This window comes from Triturus cristatus, chromosome 6 (assembly GCF_964204655.1).
Source record: "Triturus cristatus chromosome 6, aTriCri1.1, whole genome shotgun sequence".
NCBI classification, from domain to species: Eukaryota; Metazoa; Chordata; class Amphibia; order Caudata; family Salamandridae; genus Triturus; species Triturus cristatus.
Genome location: NC_140589.1, coordinates 594,791,521 through 594,811,619, shown reverse-complemented (window position 1 = coordinate 594,811,619; position 20,099 = coordinate 594,791,521). Strand labels below are relative to the sequence as shown.

General features: G+C 47.1%; 1 protein-coding gene across 1 annotated transcript in view; it reads right to left on the bottom strand.

Annotated features, from left to right (window-relative positions):
* The window catches only part of MRAP2 (melanocortin 2 receptor accessory protein 2), an 899,706-nt gene that overhangs the window by 650,897 nt on the left and 228,710 nt on the right, over positions 1–20,099 (bottom strand). The window contains exon 2 of the mRNA XM_085611037.1: positions 16,718–16,835. Within this exon, the coding sequence (XP_085467163.1) occupies positions 16,718–16,826 (109 nt within the window). The 5' untranslated portion in view covers positions 16,827–16,835. The remainder of the gene's footprint in view (positions 1–16,717; positions 16,836–20,099) is intronic.

The following is a 20,099-nucleotide window of genomic DNA, read 5'->3' as shown; positions in this document are numbered from 1 at the left end:
GGAGCCCAGCAGTAGATTCTCTTTCCAACCTCTAGCAATTATGGTGTTATATCAAACCAGTTTTTTAGAGGGCAGATATTGTTGGCTGACTTCACTAGGGGGTCCTGCAGCCCCGAGTTTAAAATTATTTTCAAGGAACTGCTATACAAATGAACAAGAATTGGCGTTTATTTGTTCTGCAACCTTTAATTCACTAATTAGCCATTACTTAAATCGCAAATGTGAATGTATGATCAAAATAGGGGTTCACGCTCCTATTCGTCTTTTGTTTCTCAAAGTAGATTTAAGTGAAACCTTTGCAGCCATTCTTCAATAGCAAAAGAGCAAAAGCCTTTCATAAGCAAGAAAATAGTTTGATGATTTGTTTTTTAAATTTAGTATCCCATAGTTAAATACTGAGAACTCGCCTCATAGATGCTTGCAAGTTATTTCTGAGGAAGTGGTGGAACAATAAAATGAGGGGTCTATCTAAATTAACATAGTGAGTAGAAAGAAGAACAAGAGATGTGTGCAGGGTTATCTAATGTGGGTCCAGGAAGGCCTGAACCGTGACCCAGTTTCAGAAGAGCCAGATACATTTAAGTGAGAAGAATTGAAATGATGTACATAGTCAGTGTGTATCCTGAAAATCTGGCATAAATACCATGCTCCCAGGGTATGTTGGAACTAACTGGATTATAGCTGTTGTCTATCAACTTGCTGGCTAATTCTTGCACAGCAATCATTTCTGAACTAGCCATCAGAGAGAAGTAGGCAATCATTTTCCCCATTCATAAGCATCACAGTTCAACATTTGCAGTTTACTTGGAGCAGGTTATGCACATATCTAGAAGAGAATCCGCTGACTTTATTCAAACGATACCAAAATAGGATTTTTAATACTTGGGGGAGATAAAATGACCCCTCACATCACCAAGGAGCTATAGAGGAATCACAACCAGGTCATCCTCCACTCAAAATAATCATCAACAACAAAGACCTGATATAGTCGGGTGATTAATTCCGTTTTGCTTACTAAGTGGGAATAGGAGTTTGCTTTCTCCTTTCACAACAATCCTTTATATGATATATATGTTGACCCTACTCATAGTAGCCTACTCTTTACTAGTTCATAAAAACAAAACAAACTCTGAATCACCAGCCACCGTGTCAGAAAAAGTACCCTGTACTGTAACAGAAGCACACCGCAGAAAGGTACGGGACTTTGATCCCAACATTTTTTGCTATTATAAACAGAATATGTGATAAAATGTCAACCTTCAGTATTACCGGAGGGCTATGCTTCTTTACAACCACATTTTGACAACACTTGTACTTCAGCTGTGTGCAAAAAAACCATAGCCATGTGTTTTTCAGTCCCATGTTTATGTGTAGGATTCTTCTGCACCTGAAGTGTAAGTTACCAGAAAGAGGAATACTGACAGGCACCCAAGTGATGTAATCTGGTGCATTCAAACATGGCCACCATAGATGAACACCAATCCGCGGCAGCCAGCTAGGAAAAAGCAAGCATTCCAAAAGCTAGTATGCTTCCCCCGTAACAGCTATTGGCTTTGCCAGTGCTTGTTGCTTAATGGAATTGCTTGGATCTTGAGAGGGTGATGGGGTCATTGCAAAGTGGGCCGGATGCCTTCTGTTGAACTTGGATCTTTATGCATAGTTATCCCCAAACATTATAACTTCACCCTCTTGTTTTCTTAACCTGTTATTGTTGGCTTTTACGACTCTTCACACTATAGCACTGCTAACCAGTGCTCATGGTCTCTCTTTTAGGCATGGTAGGATTGGCTTACTCCCAATTGGCACATTTAATTTACTTGTAAGTCCCTAGTAAAGTAAAACTTCATGTACCCAGGGCCTGTAAATTAAATGCTACTACTGGGCCTGCTGCACTGATTGTGCCACCCACTTAAGCAGCCTTTTAAACATGTCTCAGGCCTGTCACCGCAGCCTGTGTGTGCAGTTTTAAACATCCATTTTGACTTCACAAAATAAATCTGTTGCCAAGCCTAAACTTTCCTTTTTTAATACATATGTCACCCCTAGGGTATGCCCTAATAGCCTGTAGAACAGGGAGCAGTTTATTTAAAGAGTTGGACATGTACTTTTAACGTGTACATGTCCTGGTGGTGAAAAACTCTTACATTCATTTTTCACTACTGCAAGGCCTACCTCTTCCATTGGATAACATTGGAGTGCCTTATTAGATTTAATAAGTGCTTACTTTCAATGGGGGCAAGTAGGAAAATCGACTTGGGTGTCTAAAGATTTGTAATCTAAAACTGTCTTTAATGGTAAAGCAGATTTAAAATCACAATTTAGGAAATGCCACTCTTAGAAAGCTGTCATTTTCTTGTCCTAACCATATGGTGCCTGCAGCCTGTATCCTGCACCACAAGACTACGTGCAGCTGGCAGTTGGTTTTTGTGTATTGCTTCCAGACAGTGAGACAAAGGAGAATAGGTGTTGGAAGGATTGGCCATCTCTGACCTGATGAGGGGGAGGAGCTGTCACCTACCACATTTGCACATCACAAAAGCTCTGTATGAGTACACACACAAAGGGTTTTATAATAGTTTGACTCTAGTCTTTTGGGACCCCACACAAGGTGTGGCCAGGGCAGGGAGGCAGGAAACCTTCTCCTACTTCAAAGTGGGCATCAAGTATAAATATTGGACCCTCAGTACCAACTCTTCAGTAAACATCTGGACCTGTGGAAAACTCAGAACTACTGCTGTGCTGCTCTGCAAGAAGGGTTGCTGCTCCGTTGCCTTGCTGCCTGGGTAAAAGGACTGGACCTGCATCTTGAAACCAGGACCACAAGTTTTAACCTGCGCATTCCGTTTGTTGCATGAACAGGACAGCAGGGGGCACTATAATTTAACCAAGCTAGCTTTTAGACAAGAAAATGTTTGGTTTTGGTTTACACTCTTATGTAACCTTTCCAGCTTCTCTTGACTTTGACAAATGGATAATTCAGGCACCTGGAGTTATTCCAATGTGCTCAAGAGCATACAGTTCCACCGGTATGTATAGGTTAAAACTTAACTATACGAATCCGCAGCCTACAAAACCTTTGCTACTGATATTGAGCTTTGTTTGATGGATTCATTGTATTCGAAATTTAAAAAGTGTTTCATGAACATTAATAACCAACACAGTATTGCAAGATTAAAATTTAAAACACTAACAGGCAAAAATGAAAGACATGACATTTCTTAGCAGTCCATGATAACTAATAAAAATTTAACAAATAGGCAGACAAAAACATTAAAACACATTTGCCTTTACCATTCATGCCTTTACACAACATTCATTGTAAAGGCATGCGCTGTTAAAGCATATTCGTTAAAAAATCCTGCATGTTACATGTAGGAAGGTGGATATCTGACTATGGTTACCCCCAAATTTTTGCCTAGTGTCTAGCTGGTTTTTCGACTTAGTAGGCCTGAGATACTGCCATTCAGGGTCTCAGCCTGTCTGCCCTCTCTCTAAAATGGACTCCATGTACCCTAGGTACATAACCCATTGGAACTAGATCACCCTGTGAGCCCCTGTACCAGTGTACACTAGGTACCCAGGGCATTGGTGTATCTAAGGCCTACCAGGGACTGAAGCATGTATTGTGCCACCCCTGGCCTGGCCTAACAAATTTGACACAACAGGCTGATCACTCAGCTGGGGTAAGTTGGTGTAACCACCTCTTACTTAGGTGTAGTATACCTATACCTAACCTTAAATGGAACACATGGTAACCTATCAGCCACTCCTATAGCAGGCCTTGACAATCCTGAAGGCAGAGTGCTTGGTTCCATGTGAGATGGTGCTCTGGCATGAGCTGAGCCTGTCTGCAGTGGTCGGAACCACTTCCTTCTACTGTTTCCAGATATCGTCATACCATATACTCTTAAGTGCATTATGAACCTCGCGGTTAAATGCTATCTTTGGTTTGGCTTTATCAAAACATGTCGAGTAAGGTGTCATACGAATTGGAATACTAACCCCTCGCCAATTCTGGTGACGGGGTTAGCATTCCTCCCTTCTAGAGGGACACGACATGTACAGTACCTGAAACCCGGGTAAAATCAGACATAGCCTCAGCTCCACAAAATGGATGCTGCCACCACAGACACAAGTCTGCCCTCCTGCTGCTGGGAGTCCTTCCAGCTTGGGAGGTGTGGACAAAGGGTTTTCTGCCAGGGGAGGTGCGTGCACCACCCCAGACAGGATTTTGTGTATTGGTCAGGTAGGGCTTGAAAGGAACCAGACATGCCTGAGGCTCACAAGGAGCCTCGGTGCATATACCAGTTCAAACCGGTCCTGGGGCACACCAGCCCTGGACCTGGGGCGAGCTGGACAAAGGATTGGGGGTGTAACCACCCCCCTTCCTGGTCCCACCCTTAGGGAGGGACCTAGCAGGTAGTCCGGCCCCTAGAATCCGAATAAAGGTAGGAGCTGTGTCCTAAGACTTTAGACATCCTGGAATCAACTTAACTACAAGAAGAAGACGGGAACTTCGACGCTCTGCCGCACAGAGGACTGAAGCCAATCTCCCCTGTGGTCAGGGAGTGACCACCTTGCTAACGCAAGCACCATCCAGCGAATCAACGTCTGCTTTGCCGCCGCCTCCCGCCGGAGCCCGAGCCCAGAGACTGACAAGACCTGGACCTCCAGACCTCTCACCGCCCGATCCACAGTCCCTGAAAAAGAGGAACCCGTGGAGGCACCGAGACACGTGGAGCCAGCCATCTTGAAAAGACTACGACAAGCTGCAAGCGCAACAACCGAGGCTCCCTCCAAGTTGTGCTTTGGGATCTGAGAAGCCCAACACCCGAGCAGCATCTGCACCAAAGGTGAGCCCTCCAGCATCTCCACGATCTGCGTGGGGCCCTTCTGCATTTTGCCACTTGACGCGCCTAACCGGTTGCTGGCCCGCTGGCTAGTGGCCATCTTGGCGACGAACTTCAAAAACTACACCACTGGTCTGGTTGCTCCAGACTGGCCCTTGCTCCCCTCCAAAGGAGCAATCCCTCTGACCTTGCTGGTCAGAACCATCAGCTTATTTCGTTTTCCACAACAATTGCTTTTGCCAAGGTTTGTTTGCTTCGATCAAGTCGCCGACAGCGCCGACAGCGAGAGCCTGCGTGGGACAGCTCGTGAACCGACTCCTGGACGTCGTCGACCTTCAGGGACCACGTGGCTGCAGAGACAAGCTACACCTTTCTTCCTGTTTGCACCCGACATAGCCTGGTACCCACCTGGTGCCACGCTGGTCACTGGCTAGTGACTGTGAACACTGTCCCCTCTGCTTACAGGTCTTCTACAACTCCGATCCACTCTTGGATCCACCGCATCTCTTCCGGACCGACCGCCTGCAGCATCTTTGTCTTCAGGCTCCATTGAACAGATAGAAGAAACCCGACGCACTTCGAGACCTATGCACCCGCTTCCTGTGGGTGAGGTAAAGCTGGCACTCCGGTGCCCAAGTGTAGAGTATCATCTCTAGTGTCTGTGTTTCCAATCTTGAGTTCATAGTCCATCCGGAAGATCCTTTTTGCAGTAACTTTGTAACTTTTACGCACCCATTGAAAACCTATGGGAGCCCGCGTGTGACTATTTGCTCTGCACACGCAACCCGTGGACCTCCTGGTCACTAACTAAAGTTAGCTCCTTGTAGGCCCAGCGATTCTAGAGGCCCTAGGCCTTTTCCCTTTTCTGTTTGTGGTACTTATACCACTATTTTAGTATATGGTTCGAGCGGCCACCAGGGCCTATCCATATAAAGTGCAACTTCTGTGTATTCTAACGTATTCTTGTTTAACGATTTGTGCTCCTGTGCTCATAAAGAGTCTAGGGGATACTTTGAGAAATAAATACATATATATTTTCAATATATATCTGTGTGGTGTCCTTTCATTGGTATAAAGGGGGGTTACATTTGATAAAACAGCCTGCTTAACACGTTTCACAAGTTTAGCCTCAAAGACTGCTTAGCCTACGCTACCACTAGGGCAGCTAGTCCGAAAAGGTTGACTTACAACCACACCATAAGGGTTGCTTGGCATGGTACAAGGTGATCACTTTAACTAGTGAGCATCATATACCAGGCCAACTTCTCACATTGGTGAGCAGCGGTTGGATTTGAGCTTGCTGTGTTTTACCTCTGTAATCTCTTTGTTACCAATTGAAAGATCATACAGGTACCTTTAGGTACATATAAAACAAGAATAGATATACTTAAGTTCTACTGAACTTAGTGTTGTAGAGCAAAGGGAGTAGCACACCCTGACTACAACTACTAGATAGGTTTAGTAGGTAAACCCAAGTGTAGGTAGATTGCAACACATCCACCCACACTTAAGAGCAATGGCTGGGGCAGAGGGGTCCAATGTACCCATCTCTGTTGAGAGTGACCCCCAGAGGGCACCATCCATCTTTGCTACCCTAAATCAAAATGAGCTCAGGCAGTTGGCAAATATCAGGGGCCTTAAACAGCCCAAGAATCCTACTTCTGCTGAACTCAGAGAGCTTTTACAGGCTGATGAAGTTCAGAAAGCTCTCAGGAAAGCCTCCCAGTTAGGCCCCTTAGGGACAGGAACAGGAGGCCCCCCTTCTGAAGATGCTACTGAGGTACCCCTTTCCAATAGTCACCCCTTAGATGAGATTCATACTACAGAGGATGAAAGTGAGAAGGGTACTGATACAGAAGGTAGTGAGGATGAAGGGAGAAATAGCCCAGTGCCAAGTGTTATACGTGGCCCAGCTAACCTAAGGATATTGGGGACTGACAATGGGATCATCCCATTGGATCTCCCCAGTGGACTTAACCAGGGGCTTGGGAGGCAAAGGAATCACTCAGGTGAATCTAATGCTTCTCATGCCTCTAGAGGCTCTCAAGGTCACTCCAGAAGGAGGATGACCACCCCTCAGAGGAGGGAACATGAGGCCAGAATGCAGGAAGCTCAGCTGAGAATCAGGAAACAGGAGCTAGAAGTAGCTCTGATGGAAGAGAAACTGAGTAAGGCTAGGCAACCTAGAGAGAGTGGGTCTATACCCACTGGTGGCAGCACTGTCCCTAGGGACAAAGATAGGGTCTTTGATAATAGGAACCTGTCCAAGGTTGTGCCCCCCTACAAAAGTGGGGATGATATCCACAAATGGATGACTGCTCTTGAGAGAGCCTGCAAAGTACAGCAGGTTCCTGAAGACCAGTGGGCAGCAATCCTCTGGCTCTCCTTTGAAGGAAGAGGCAGAGACAGACTCCTCACTGTTAGGGAGGAGGATGTCAGAAACTACAGAGCCCTGAAGAGTGTCCTAGTTGATGGGTTAGGCTTAACCACTGAACAGTACAGGTTAATGTTCAGAGACACCCAGAAGACACAGACTCAGGACTGGTCTGAATATGTTGAATGTGCCACTAAGGCTTTGGAGGGTTGGTTGCTGGGAAGTAAGGTATCTGATTATACAGGATTGTACAATTTGATGATGAGAGAACAGATTTTAAGTAACTGTCAAAACCAGCTCCTCCATCAACACCTGGTAGACTCAGATTTGACCTCTCCCCAAGAATTGGGAAAGAGGGCAGATAAATGGGTCAGGACCAGGATCAGGCCTAAAAACCAGGGTGGTGACCAAAAGAAAGATACCACCAAGCCTCAAGAGAAGGGTGGGGATAAAGCAAAAGAGAAATCTTCCTCAGGGCCCCAAAACTCCACACAGGGTGGTGGGTCCCAAGCTCCCTCCTCTACCACAGCTAAAAAGCCTTACTGCCATGAATGTAAAATTCCTGGGCATTGGAAAACTGACAGCAGTTGCCCAAAGGCTAAAAACAAAACTGTTCCTCCAATTACTCCTGTCACACTACCTATTACTGTCAGCAGTAATCCCCCAGGTGGTGGGAGTGCCCCCAGAAATCTGGGTGGGTTTACTTGGGGAACACAGGGGGACCCTGGCTTAGCCAATTCCCCTACAGCAACTACTCTTGTCTGTGATGGTGGCATGGGGTTTGCCAACTTCACTGCCTGTCCCAACACTTTGGGTAGGTACAGACAGGAGCCCTACATCAATGGTACAAGAGCTGAGGCCTACAGAGACACTGGAGCTAGCATCACTATGGTGGCCCATTGGCTAGTTCCCTCTGAGCAGCTTTTGCCTGGTTTATCCTACCAGGTGACTAACATTGATGGCAAAGAGAACAGTCATCCCATGGCAGAGGTATGTCTCAGCTGGGGAGGTGTCACTGGCCCTAAAAGGGTGTCAGTGTCCCCAACCTTGCCTGTAGACTGCTTACTGGGGAATGACTTAGAACTCTCAGCCTGGGCTGGAGTTGAACAAGACACCCATTCTAAAATGGTAGGCCTTTCACAAAAGGGTAGTGGGGTTGTGCCAATCACAACCCCTGTCCAAATAGATTTCCTCCCTGGAAAGGTTGGAAGGGCAGTGGTAGCCACAGCCCAGGCACAGACAGACTTCCCTGTAGAGACTGGCAGAGCTGTGACAGTCACAGCTCAAACACAAACTGAGTGCCCCCCTGAAAAGGTTGGCAAGGCTGTAATGGTCTCAGCCTATACTCAGACTGACATAGGTGTAGTGAAGCCTGAAACTATGGATCACTCCACACAAACAGAGAGTAGTGGGGAGGAAGAAAAGTCTCCCTCTCCCCAGACATTAGGAAAAGGTCAGCCTCCTCAGGGATCTGACCTCACCCCTTGAGAAGGAACTGCCCCAGAGGTAGCCAGGCCTGGCCTGGCAGAGCCTCTGATGTCAGTGGCCCCTTCCAAGGTGGGACCCAGTCTGGTGCAGGTAGCCTGCCTCTCTCTACCCTGCCTCAGTCAGCCCAGGGCTGAAGAGGTCAGGGAGGCCAGTGGACCCCAAGAGGGCCCCTGTCCACAAGAACCCCCCCCCTTCAAAAGAATGAGGATTGCCTGGCTAGTAGCCCTAGACAGGTGATGGTTAAAAACATTCCTGAGGGATCTCCTTTACAGGTAGTTAGGGACCTCCCCCAGAGGGATTCTGTTGGGCACAGGCAAACATGGGACCTTAGGGCCCCAAACCTGACCTGTCCCTCCAGTAAGCCCACAAAAGGGACCCAGCCTCCAGCTTTAGGTAGCCAGAGGCCGACCCTGAGAGCACAGTGCAACTCAGTTAAGGAAAGAAAGGCATCCATGGTGGAGGATGATTGGAGGAAGCTGAGGCCTCACTTTGAGGACACTCACTTCAGTACTCCATCTCAACACCAGCCTTTTACTTTGCCAAGACACACCAAAGGTAGAGATTCCCTATGGTGGAGACCCTCTGATACCCTTAGGGTGAGGGATTGCTTAGTGGACCATGAGACAGGGGGTAACCATGCCAGTGCTGGTTCCTCCTTATATGGCCACTTGGGCAATATAGGCTTACCTGGTCAAGGTCAGCCTTATCTCTCTTCGTTTGTGGGGGGGTTGTGTAGGAAGGTGGATATCTGACTATGGTTACCCCCAAATTTTTGCCTAGTGTCTAGCTGGTTTTTCGACTTAGTAGGCCTGAGATACTGCCATTCAGGGTCTCAGCCTGTCTGCCCTCTCTCTAAAATGGACTCCATGTACCCTAGGTACATAACCCATTGGAACTAGATCACCCTGTGAGCCCCTGTACCAGTGTACACTAGGTACCCAGGGCATTGGTGTATCTAAGGCCTACCAGGGGCTGAAGCATGTATTGTGCCACCCCTGGCCTGGCCTAACAAATTTGACACAACTGGCTGATCACTCAGCTGGGGTAAGTTGGTGTAACCACCTCTTACTTAGGTGTAGTATACCTATACCTAACCTTAAATGGAACACATGGTAACCTATCAGCCACTCCTATAGCAGGCCTTGACAATCCTGAAGGCAGAGTGCTTGGTTCCATGTGAGATGGTGCTCTGGCATGAGCTGAGCCTGTCTGCAGTGGTCGGAACCACTTCCTTCTACTGTTTCCAGATATCGTCATACCATATACTCTTAAGTGCATTATGAACCTCGCGGTTAAATGCTATCTTTGGTTTGGCTTTATCAAAACATGTCGAGTAAGGTGTCATACGAATTGGAATACTAACCCCTCGCCAATTCTGGCGACGGGGTTAGCATTCCACCCTTCTAGAGGGACACGACATGTACAGTACCTGAAACCCGGGTAAAATCAGACATAGCCTCAGCTCCACAAAATGGATGCTGCCACCACAGACACAAGTCTGCCCTCCTGCTGCTGGGAGTCCTTCCAGCTTGGGAGGTGTGGACGAAGGGTTTCCTGCCAGGGGAGGTGCGTGCACCACCCCAGACAGGATTTTGTGTATTGGTCAGGTAGGGCTTGAAAGGAACCAGACATGCCTGAGGCTCACAAGGAGCCTTGGTGCATATGCCAGTTCAAACCGGTCCTGGGGCACACCAGCCCTGGACCTGGGGTGAGCTGGACAAAGGATTGGGGGTGTAACCACCCCCCTTCCTGGTCCCACCCTTAGGGAGGGACCTAGCAGGTAGTCCGGCCCCTAGAATCCGAATAAAGGTAGGAGCTGTGTCCTAAGACTTTAGACATCCTGGAATCAATTTAACTACAAGAAGAAGACGGGAACTTCGACGCTCTGCCGCACAGAGGACTGAAGCCAATCTCCCCTGTGGTCAGGGAGTGACCACCTTGCTAACGCAAGCACCATCCAGCGAATCAACGTCTGCTTTGCCGCCGCCTCCCGCCGGAGCCCGAGCCCAGAGACTGACAAGACCTGGACCTCCAGACCTCTCACCGCCCGATCCACAGTCCCTGAAAAAGAGGAACCCGTGGAGGCACCGAGACACGTGGAGCCAGCCATCTTGAAAAGACTACGACAAGCTGCAAGCGCAACAACCGAGGCTTCCTCCAAGTTGTGCTTTGGGATCTGAGAAGCCCAACACCCGAGCAGCATCTGCACCAAAGGTGAGCCCTCCAGCATCTCCACGATCTGCGTGGGGCCCTTCTGCATTTTGCCACTCGACGCGCCTAACCGGTTGCTGGCCCGCTGGCTAGTGGCCATCTTGGCGACGAACTTCAAGAACTACACCGCTGGTCTGGTTGCTCCAGACTGGCCCTTGCTCCCCTCCAAAGGAGCAATCCCTCTGACCTTGCTGGTCAGAACCATCAGCTTATTTTGTTTTCCACAAAAATTGCTTTTGCCAAGGTTTGTTTGCTTCGATCAAGTCGCCGACAGCGCCGACAGCGAGAGCCTGCGTGGGACAGCTCGTGAACCGACTCCTGGATGTCGTCGACCTTCAGGGACCACGTGGCTGCAGAGACAAGCTACACCTTTCTTCCTGTTTGCACCCGACATAGCCTGGTACCCACCTGGTGCCACGCTGGTCACTGGCTAGTGACTGTGAACACTGTCCCCTCTGCTTACAGGTCTTCTACAACTCCGATCCACTCTTGGATCCACCGCATCTCTTCCGGACCGACCGCCTGCAGCATCTTTGTCTTCAGGCTCCATTGAACAGATAGAAGAAACCCGACGCACTTCGAGACCTATGCACCCGCTTCCTGTGGGTGAGGTAAAGCTGGCACTCCGGTGCCCAAGTGTAGAGTATCATCTCTAGTGTCTGTGTTTCCAATCTTGAGTTCATAGTCCATCCGGAAGATCCTTTTTGCAGTAACTTTGTAACTTTTACGCACCCATTGAAAACCTATGGGAGCCCGCGTGTGACTATTTGCTCTGCACACGCAACCCGTGGACCTCCTGGTCACTAACTAAAGTTAGCTCCTTGTAGGCCCAGCGATTCTAGAGGCCCTAGGCCTTTTCCCTTTTCTGTTCGTGGTACTTATACCACTATTTTAGTATATGGTTCGAGCGGCCACCAGGGCCTATCCATATAAAGTGCAACTTCTGTGTATTCTAACGTATTCTTGTTTAACAATTTGTGCTCCTGTGCTCATAAAGAGTCTAGGGGATACTTTGAGAAATAAATACATATATATTTTCAATATATATCTGTGTGGTGTCCTTTCATTGGTATAAAGGGGGGTTACATTTGGTAAAACAGCCTGCTTAACACGTTTCACGAGTTTAGCCTCAAAGACTGATTAGCCTACGCTACCACTAGGGCAGCTAGTCCGAAAAGGTTGACTTACAACCACACCATAAGGGTTGCTTGGCATGGTACAAGGTGATCACTTTAACTAGTGAGCATCATATACCAGTCCAACTTCTCACATTACAGACTTGCGTCGTAAAGATGCATGTGTGGTAAAGCCTTAGTTGTAAAGGCTGTTTCCCCATGAAACACAATTGAAGCAAATATTCACTTGGGATACAATGGAACAACTCAAAGACATTAATCATGAATCATTTCTGATCTCTGTTAATGGTGTCCTCCCTTCTCTCTCATAGTGTGTGTATCTTCCCTGTACTCTTTGTGAGAAACAACCATTTTTGCAGGATCACCCCCATATTTTTGCCCATACTTTTTGCTACATTTAATGCTGGATGACAGGTTCTGAACAGCGGGTCCAGTGTGCAGTTTATGTTGTCTGAACCCTGAAGTATATGTGCAGTTAGCTAATAGCCTGATTGGCATATTTACTCTTACTGATATGTTCCTAGTATATGGTACTCTGTGTACCTAGGGCCTGTAAGCTAAATGTCAGTAGTGGACTTCAGCACTGATTGTACCACCACACAAGTGACAAAGTGAAAACATGACTCTAGGCCTGCCACTGCAGATTATCATGGCAGTTTTAAAACTGAAAATTTGACCTGTCGAAATAAACCATTTGCCAGGCCCAAACCTGTCTTTTTAATACATATAAGTCATCACTATGATAGGGGATAAATGCCCATAGGGTAAGCTGCAACATATTTAAAAAGTAGGATATGTGAATTTAAGTTTTACATGTTCTGACAGTGAAAAATCTCCAAAGTTGTTTTGTACTGTGGCAAGGCTGGCTCTTCCACTGGGTTACAGTATAACACTTTATAATGTATAACTTAATTTTGAGAATAGCAAAAACCATAGTTCAACCACTCAAATGAAAAATAATCTAAAATCCAAACTGATGGTAAAGTCGGATTTAAAATGACTTACTATTTTGAAAATGTCACTTTTAGAAAGTTGTCATTTTTCTGCCTATAACCTCCAATAGCCCTTTCGGAGCTGTCCAAGCAGCCCAATAATAATCGGTAGGCTGATACTGTCAGGCAAAATTATACCTCATAACATCAGGGCATGAGCTGCAACGAGGATACCATAAGTAACACTGGGATCACCCATGCGGTGCCAACATTATACATCCCACCATAACTAACACAGTGGCGGCACCTGCTCTCCTATTACAAGATATCCGGTGCCCCTGTTCCCATCACGTAGGCTCTTGGGCCACCAGCCCACCTACAACAGGGAATGTGGTACTGCTAAGCGCAGCACCGATCACTCAAGTGCTAGGAAATCATAGCCCCTTGGGACTTGCCGAAGCAGTGCAGAAGGCTTGGAGAGAAGACAAAGGTATGCCTGCCCTGGCCCCTTAGGGTGGATAACTGCAACACTGTTGGGCACTCCAGGCCGCTTAGAGCAGTGGCACGCGACGTCGCCTGGGGAGAACGCTGCCATCAGGGCAGAGCCTTCCACTCTCGCACCCCCAGGCTCTCCTTCTTGATGGGCCGTAGCGTGAAGCGAAGCCTCCGTTGGGGCAGAGCCTTTGGCTCTATGCCCTTCTACCACTGCCACCCGAAACTACACGGTCCACCCGCCTTGCCTCAGCAGGGAAGCACCACAACCCTTGACCGCAGCTGCCCACCAACCTGCGTTGCAGCCACTCCATCTGGAGCGAAGTCTCCAGCAATCACACTCGCCACTCAGAGGTCCCTCTGTCAGCTGGGCCTCATGCCCGATGTCAGCCTCGCTGCCGGCAGCTGACGGCAACAAGAACACCCCGACCGAATCCTGTACAACCCATGTCATGCATGGATTTGGGGTCACCCAAAAGGGCAAAGTCAGCACTCTAGCACACACTTCTCAGTAGGGACACAACCAATTCAGCTGCCCCTGGAAGCGCCTAGCACACTCAGGTTCAACTGCAAGAACCAAAGAATTAAAGTGCTACCCTGGCGCTAGATTCTCCCAAACACAGGTCAGCCCACCAAGCCCTGGGAGATCACTGGGCCGCAATGAGCCGCAGGCCGGCACATCAGGGTTCTTGCAGGAAGGAGTGGTAGTCCTTCTTCTGTCCTAACAGGCCACAGGTCAACCCAGCAAAGCAAGCAAGTTCAGATGGTGGTCTCTCCTGGCTGCATAACAGTTCATTCTGGGCAGGTGTCATCTGCAGAGCCAGCAGTGGCTGGGTACAAGTCCCACACAGTCTCTCATTCATGGGGTCACAGCACCTGTACTTTTAGTCAGAAAGACTTTGTTCTGGGGGGCACTTCAAACACTGTTTAAAAGTGGACAACACCCCATTCACATCTCAAGCCCTGGCCCCAGACAACTACAGGGGGGCAGAGACAGCATTGTAAAAGGCAAGTACAGCCCTATTCATGTGCAACTCCTCCTACCACTCTAAATACAGACCAGGCCTTTTCAGGTGCAAGGGAAACTCCTCCTGCTACTCTAAATGCAGCCAAGGTCTATTCAGCCTAGTACCGAGTCACCCACGAAAGGCAGGACACAACCCAACCCCCCTTGTGCCTGTCCAGAGTGAAGACACATCCCCTCTCTCCTGTCAGTCAAAACCAGACGGAGAATGCGCATCCAGTCAGGGCACACATACTCATAAGCACACAGAAATGCCCTCTTCTAAAAGTGACATTTCTAAAATAGTAATGACAAATCCGCTTTCACCAATAAGCAGGATTTATCACTGCTATCCCAAACATACCAAACATGGTTACACTACCCCTCTCATGTCAGAAATTAGCACTGAAGCATATATCAGGGAATCCCTAATGCAAACCTATGAGAGGGCAGCCTCACAGTTGTGAGAAATCAAATAGGCTGTTGTCACTGCCAGGACATGCCACACAGTTAAGGCACATGTCCTACCTTTTATCTACACACACCCTGCCCATAGGGCTAGCCAGAGCCCAACTTAGAGGTGACCTATATGTAGTAAAAGGGGAGCTTCAGACGTGGCAACCACTTTACATGCCACATCACTGTGGCATTAAACTGCGCGCCCAGGCCCTGCTGCGGCAGAGGCCTGAGACAGGTTTGAAAGGATACTTCAGTGGGTGGCGCAAGCAGCACTGCAGGCCCACTAGTAGCATTTACTTTACAGGCCCTGGGTATTTGGGATACCACTGTACACGGGACTTACAGGTAAATTAAATATGCCAAACAGGTGTAGACCAATCTTACCAAGTTTACAAGAGAGAGCACATGCACTTTAGCACTGTACAGCAGTGGTAAAGTGCCCATCAGTCATAAAACCAACAAAAACAGGTCAGAAAAGGCAAAAACATGTTGGAATGACCCTGCAAAAAGGGCTAAGTTCAACAACCAGTGTTGTAGGATGTACAACTGATGCCGCCTCCTAGATTATTCATTCACGTCTATGTCCTTTATGCAAACACAGTAATAATGCTCTTACGCTCAGCACTTACTTCACAACATTAACCTATGTACTGTTGAAATATGTTAGTGAAAATCAACAATGAATGGAACATCCAAGCACTAAACCAAATTATTAATCTTCATGCACATTATGCAAAAGTAAGGTAAAGAAAATGTTGAACCCATTTTCTTAATCTTTGTATATACTACACAGTGTCCGAAGAACTTGAATGGAACTGGTTTTGTGGACGAATCAAATGCAAAGACGAATGTTCTTGCTGAGCTCGTATTTCCTCCATTCTTCCTCAAACATCTGTGCCATGTCCATGTCTCAAGCAGGGAGCGACAGATTGCAGGGAAGTGCATGTGAAGACACCTACCAGTGATCTCACACCCTGAAGAGCAGGCCTATGAACATGGCGCAGCCTTTCAATTTTCGTAATTCTGTACGCATAATGTGCTATACAAACCATCAGACGAAAAGAAAAGCACTGGCATGAACTAATGATGCAAACAAAATGAACCCAGCTGATGAACAACCGTCAGCAGGAGCCCGTATGCCCCACTAAAGCACCGAAGTGTACTCTATGTACAATGGTTTCAGCTTTGTTGTCAATTGAAGTTGGCATGCGGTTTGTTTTTGGCTGCAAATTGATCGACTGAAGCTCAAGCTCTATCGATGCCTGCTCCGTGGGATTGTGGGTAATCATTCATGCCAAGTGAGGAGACCTAGGCGGAAGTATGTGTCGTGTAACCTGAGGTCGAGTGTCTTCATGAGTTGTAATTATCTTTGTCATTGTTCAACTGGAAAACCTTTTTCAAAAGTGGTACTTATAACATTATTATTGCTATTGATTTGTACTTGTGGATTTGAAGCAGGGTTGCATCACATCATGAGCAGTCATAAGACTCATCTGGGCATGTACTGACCACTGCACTTGGGGCCATGTGTATGAACACATTTTCCCATAGACACAGAATGGGTAAAACCCTTTGATACATCTGGCCCTTGATTCCTTCTTGTGGGAAGTCGTGCAGCTGGCTTACAAGCGAGGCTCAGGTCTGAAGAGGCGGGACTCACAGTGCAGCAATGCCCCCCTTAACCTTGCAATATAACACATCATGCATGAGAAGCATTCCATTTCTGGTACAAATGAGGTAAGCACAGATATCTCTATGAATACAAAACTTACATTTATGAGCTTTCAGTCCTTCAAAGGAAATCGGGTAATCATAGTATTCATATTCCCAGGTGTAGTCTGACTGAGATGTCTTGTTAGTATGTGAGCTGTGTCCAGACATCTCTCTAACCTGTAAGGAAACAGAAAAGTAAAAATTGTCCCAATGAGATGCAACATTACCTAGATTTTGCTTTCAACAAAAGAACACAATTGCACGTCATGGGCTTCATTTATGAGGCTTTGGCGTAGGGCAGCGCAGCGAGTCACCTTGCTGAGCTGCCCTTCGTCAAAGTGAAAGGGCAGAAATGCACCACATGTATCCAATGCGGTGCATTCCTGACCTTTCCCCATGGAGGATGCAGCACACAAGGAAAGATAAAAATATGAGGAGAAATAAAGTAATTTCTCCTCGTTGCACCTCCCATGTGGAGGCGCAAGGTTTTAGGATATCCCCAGGTTTACATGCTTTTTTAAAATCTGGGGATGAGACAAAATCTATGGGTGTTGCGTGGAAACACCCACTGCAACGCCCATTGAACACCATCCTAGTGCAGAGTAAGGCAATGCAGCAATTTGCGCTGCTTTACCTTACTCCGTATCAATGAGGCCATGCAAAGTGGCTTTGTGTGACATCATAAATATGATTTTGTAGTTTGCACTTCCATGGTGTCACAAAAAATTATCCTCTGGCGGCGCAAGGGGCTCATAAATATGCACCCATATTCAGAAGAAACTTGTTTTCATCACACTTGCGTGAGCCATCCACCCTTCTTTCGTGCTACTACTTCCTTCTTCCTAGCCCTTGCTGTCATTCCCGGTGCTCACCTGTACTTTCGGAACCCTGTCCTCTAGTAGCGCACATTTTGCACAAGCATACGTAGGTTTTTGTATATATTATTGTTAGAACAAAATCTTGAAAAAAAGGCCTTTGTGAAGTGACAGTATGAAAACTGGGGCTCAAAAGAGCTTAAAGAAGAAAAGGCCATTTCACACTTGTTCTTACCCTTGTTCTCCAAATCAACATTTCAAGGACATTGTTAGAAGTTGGGGTTCTAGTTGGCTAGAGTATGCACCTAAGCCATGCAGAACCCACCCATCTAGGCAGGATAAGGGATTTACACACATAAGTTAACCCCTGCTTTCCCCTTTGGTAGCTTGGCATGAGCAGTCAGGCTTATCCCATAGGCAATGTGTAAAGCGTTTGTGCAACACGCACACACACACACACACACACCAGTGACACAAAAAAACATATAAAAATATCTCATATATTGTATTTAACGCATAGACCAAACATGATATAAATCATAAATCACTTTGCAAACTAGGCAATGGTCATAACATCACAGTTAGTGCAATAAGATGACTTATATGTTGTGCACGTCAGGAAACATCATTACCGAGCACATAAATGCTATCCTGAGATAATACTCATTATCTGGTCAGTGCACGAATAAAGACAACATATATTGGTACATTCACGGCAGGTATTGCAGGAGGTAATAACCCAAAAACACAGAATTCCCCAACACATCATCAGTCATTCGTACCACAACCTCACAACATGTTACCAGCTCAATGTAAAAATTAATATCCCCTCCTGAATCTTAAATAAATGCCAGATGCCTACATCTGCCACACACATAATCTTTCTGGGCACTGGATCTGTGATCGGTTCTATCCTTCGTGATTTGCACTAAAAAAATGTTCATGTCTGTTGGACCTGGCCCCTTTTGCAGTTTATCCCCAAACGTTTTGCCTTCCTCCTGTGTTCTTTGTGACCTGTTTTTGTTGACTTTAGGTCTCTGGGCACTTTACCACTGCTATTACCTCTAACCTGTGGAATAACATTTCCAGTTTGAGTAAACTGAAAATCACTAATCTGCACACCAACCCGTTGTATGCTCAAATTTATCCCAGCAACAAAACTAGAATAAAATGCAGGATCTGACATGTGGGAATGCCAGATCACGGTGTAATGCCACAATTGGTAACGCCGTGCTCTGACATTCTGAAAATGCAGGGATGCATTGTATTTACAATAATACGGGTGTCTGAGCGAGTCTGAGCAAGGGAGTAACATCCAAGCCCAGAGCCAAACACAGCAGAGGCAGGGTGGAGCAGGATTGAGCAGATCGTAGCGTGAACAGCACGGTGACCCGGGGGGGTCTGCAGAGAGGACGGGCAGCTGGTAAAGGTGTCCCTGATCCCACCACGCGGTACAAAAGGAATATTGTGTGCCCGCTCTTCCTGCTGCCGGATGATCCCCGCAGCACATTCTCCAGTCTTCCAGCATTGCTACTGAGGAAGCTGGGATTAAAGCTGGGATTGAACCAAAGCAAGTAGGCATGACAGGTGCGGTAAGCTTTTCTTTGCTTTGATATAGGCCAGTATCTGGGGAACAACTACAACTATATACCCCATGCCATATACCAATGATCCCTTCATTTGAGGTCCCGAATCCCTGGTAGGATGCTGCTGGGGCAGAGGAGCACAGCCATTGTGGAGGTGTGAAGATCGGCTTGCCGTCCACCCTCGATTGAATCAGCAGGTTGTGGCTGCTGCTAGCCACCATTTGCCCCCACCCCACATTTAATAGCATGCATAGTACACAAGGCACAGAGCTCTTCATTGATCCTCTTGCCATAGTACCATCCTGAAGAGCCATAGACCTCGAAACCCCAGAAAAGGGGAAGGAGTTGCCTTGTTAGAAGGATAGCCCCAATCTGAGGAACTTTATAAATGTGGGTACGAGTGCTTGAGGAGTTTTGGCAGCCGACAATTCCAACATTATTCAACAAGAACTTTGTGTCCCTTGAGTCTTAGCACCATCACTCTGGCAATCAGACGTGCTAAACAGGTGGTCCCGAGGCTCTCACAAAGAGTTTTTAACAAGTTGCTCGCAACATACCCAAAGGGGAAGGAAAGCATGTGAAAGGGGTATGCCAGTGCATCAGATTACGCAGCTGTGATCCAGCAAACAGAGCTTGTCGAGGCACATTCACAACTCCAACATCAATTACAACCTACCTCCTCTCCGTATGGTGCTATCTTGTTTAGACCCAGGAGGGACTCTCTTCAAAGTTGAGCATGAGTTTCTATCAAAAGAACTGGAGAACATATTTGCCGTCAGAGCAGTGGTGAGCCAGGAGACTGTAAAGGTCAAACCATGAGGCACATCAATAATGCTGGGGGAGTCTACCCTCAAAGATGAGCAGGCCCCTATCTGTGTGGAAAAGTCTGGTTCCCTGAATCTACGTTTGAGTCTGAGGAAGGGAATGCTGCCTCAAGCAGTCTAAATGCTCAGTCAATGGCACAGGAGCAAGGTAGACACAGGCCTTGTGATGCAATGATAGGAAGAACAAATGGTACCCAAGGGTTAGGACCTTCACCA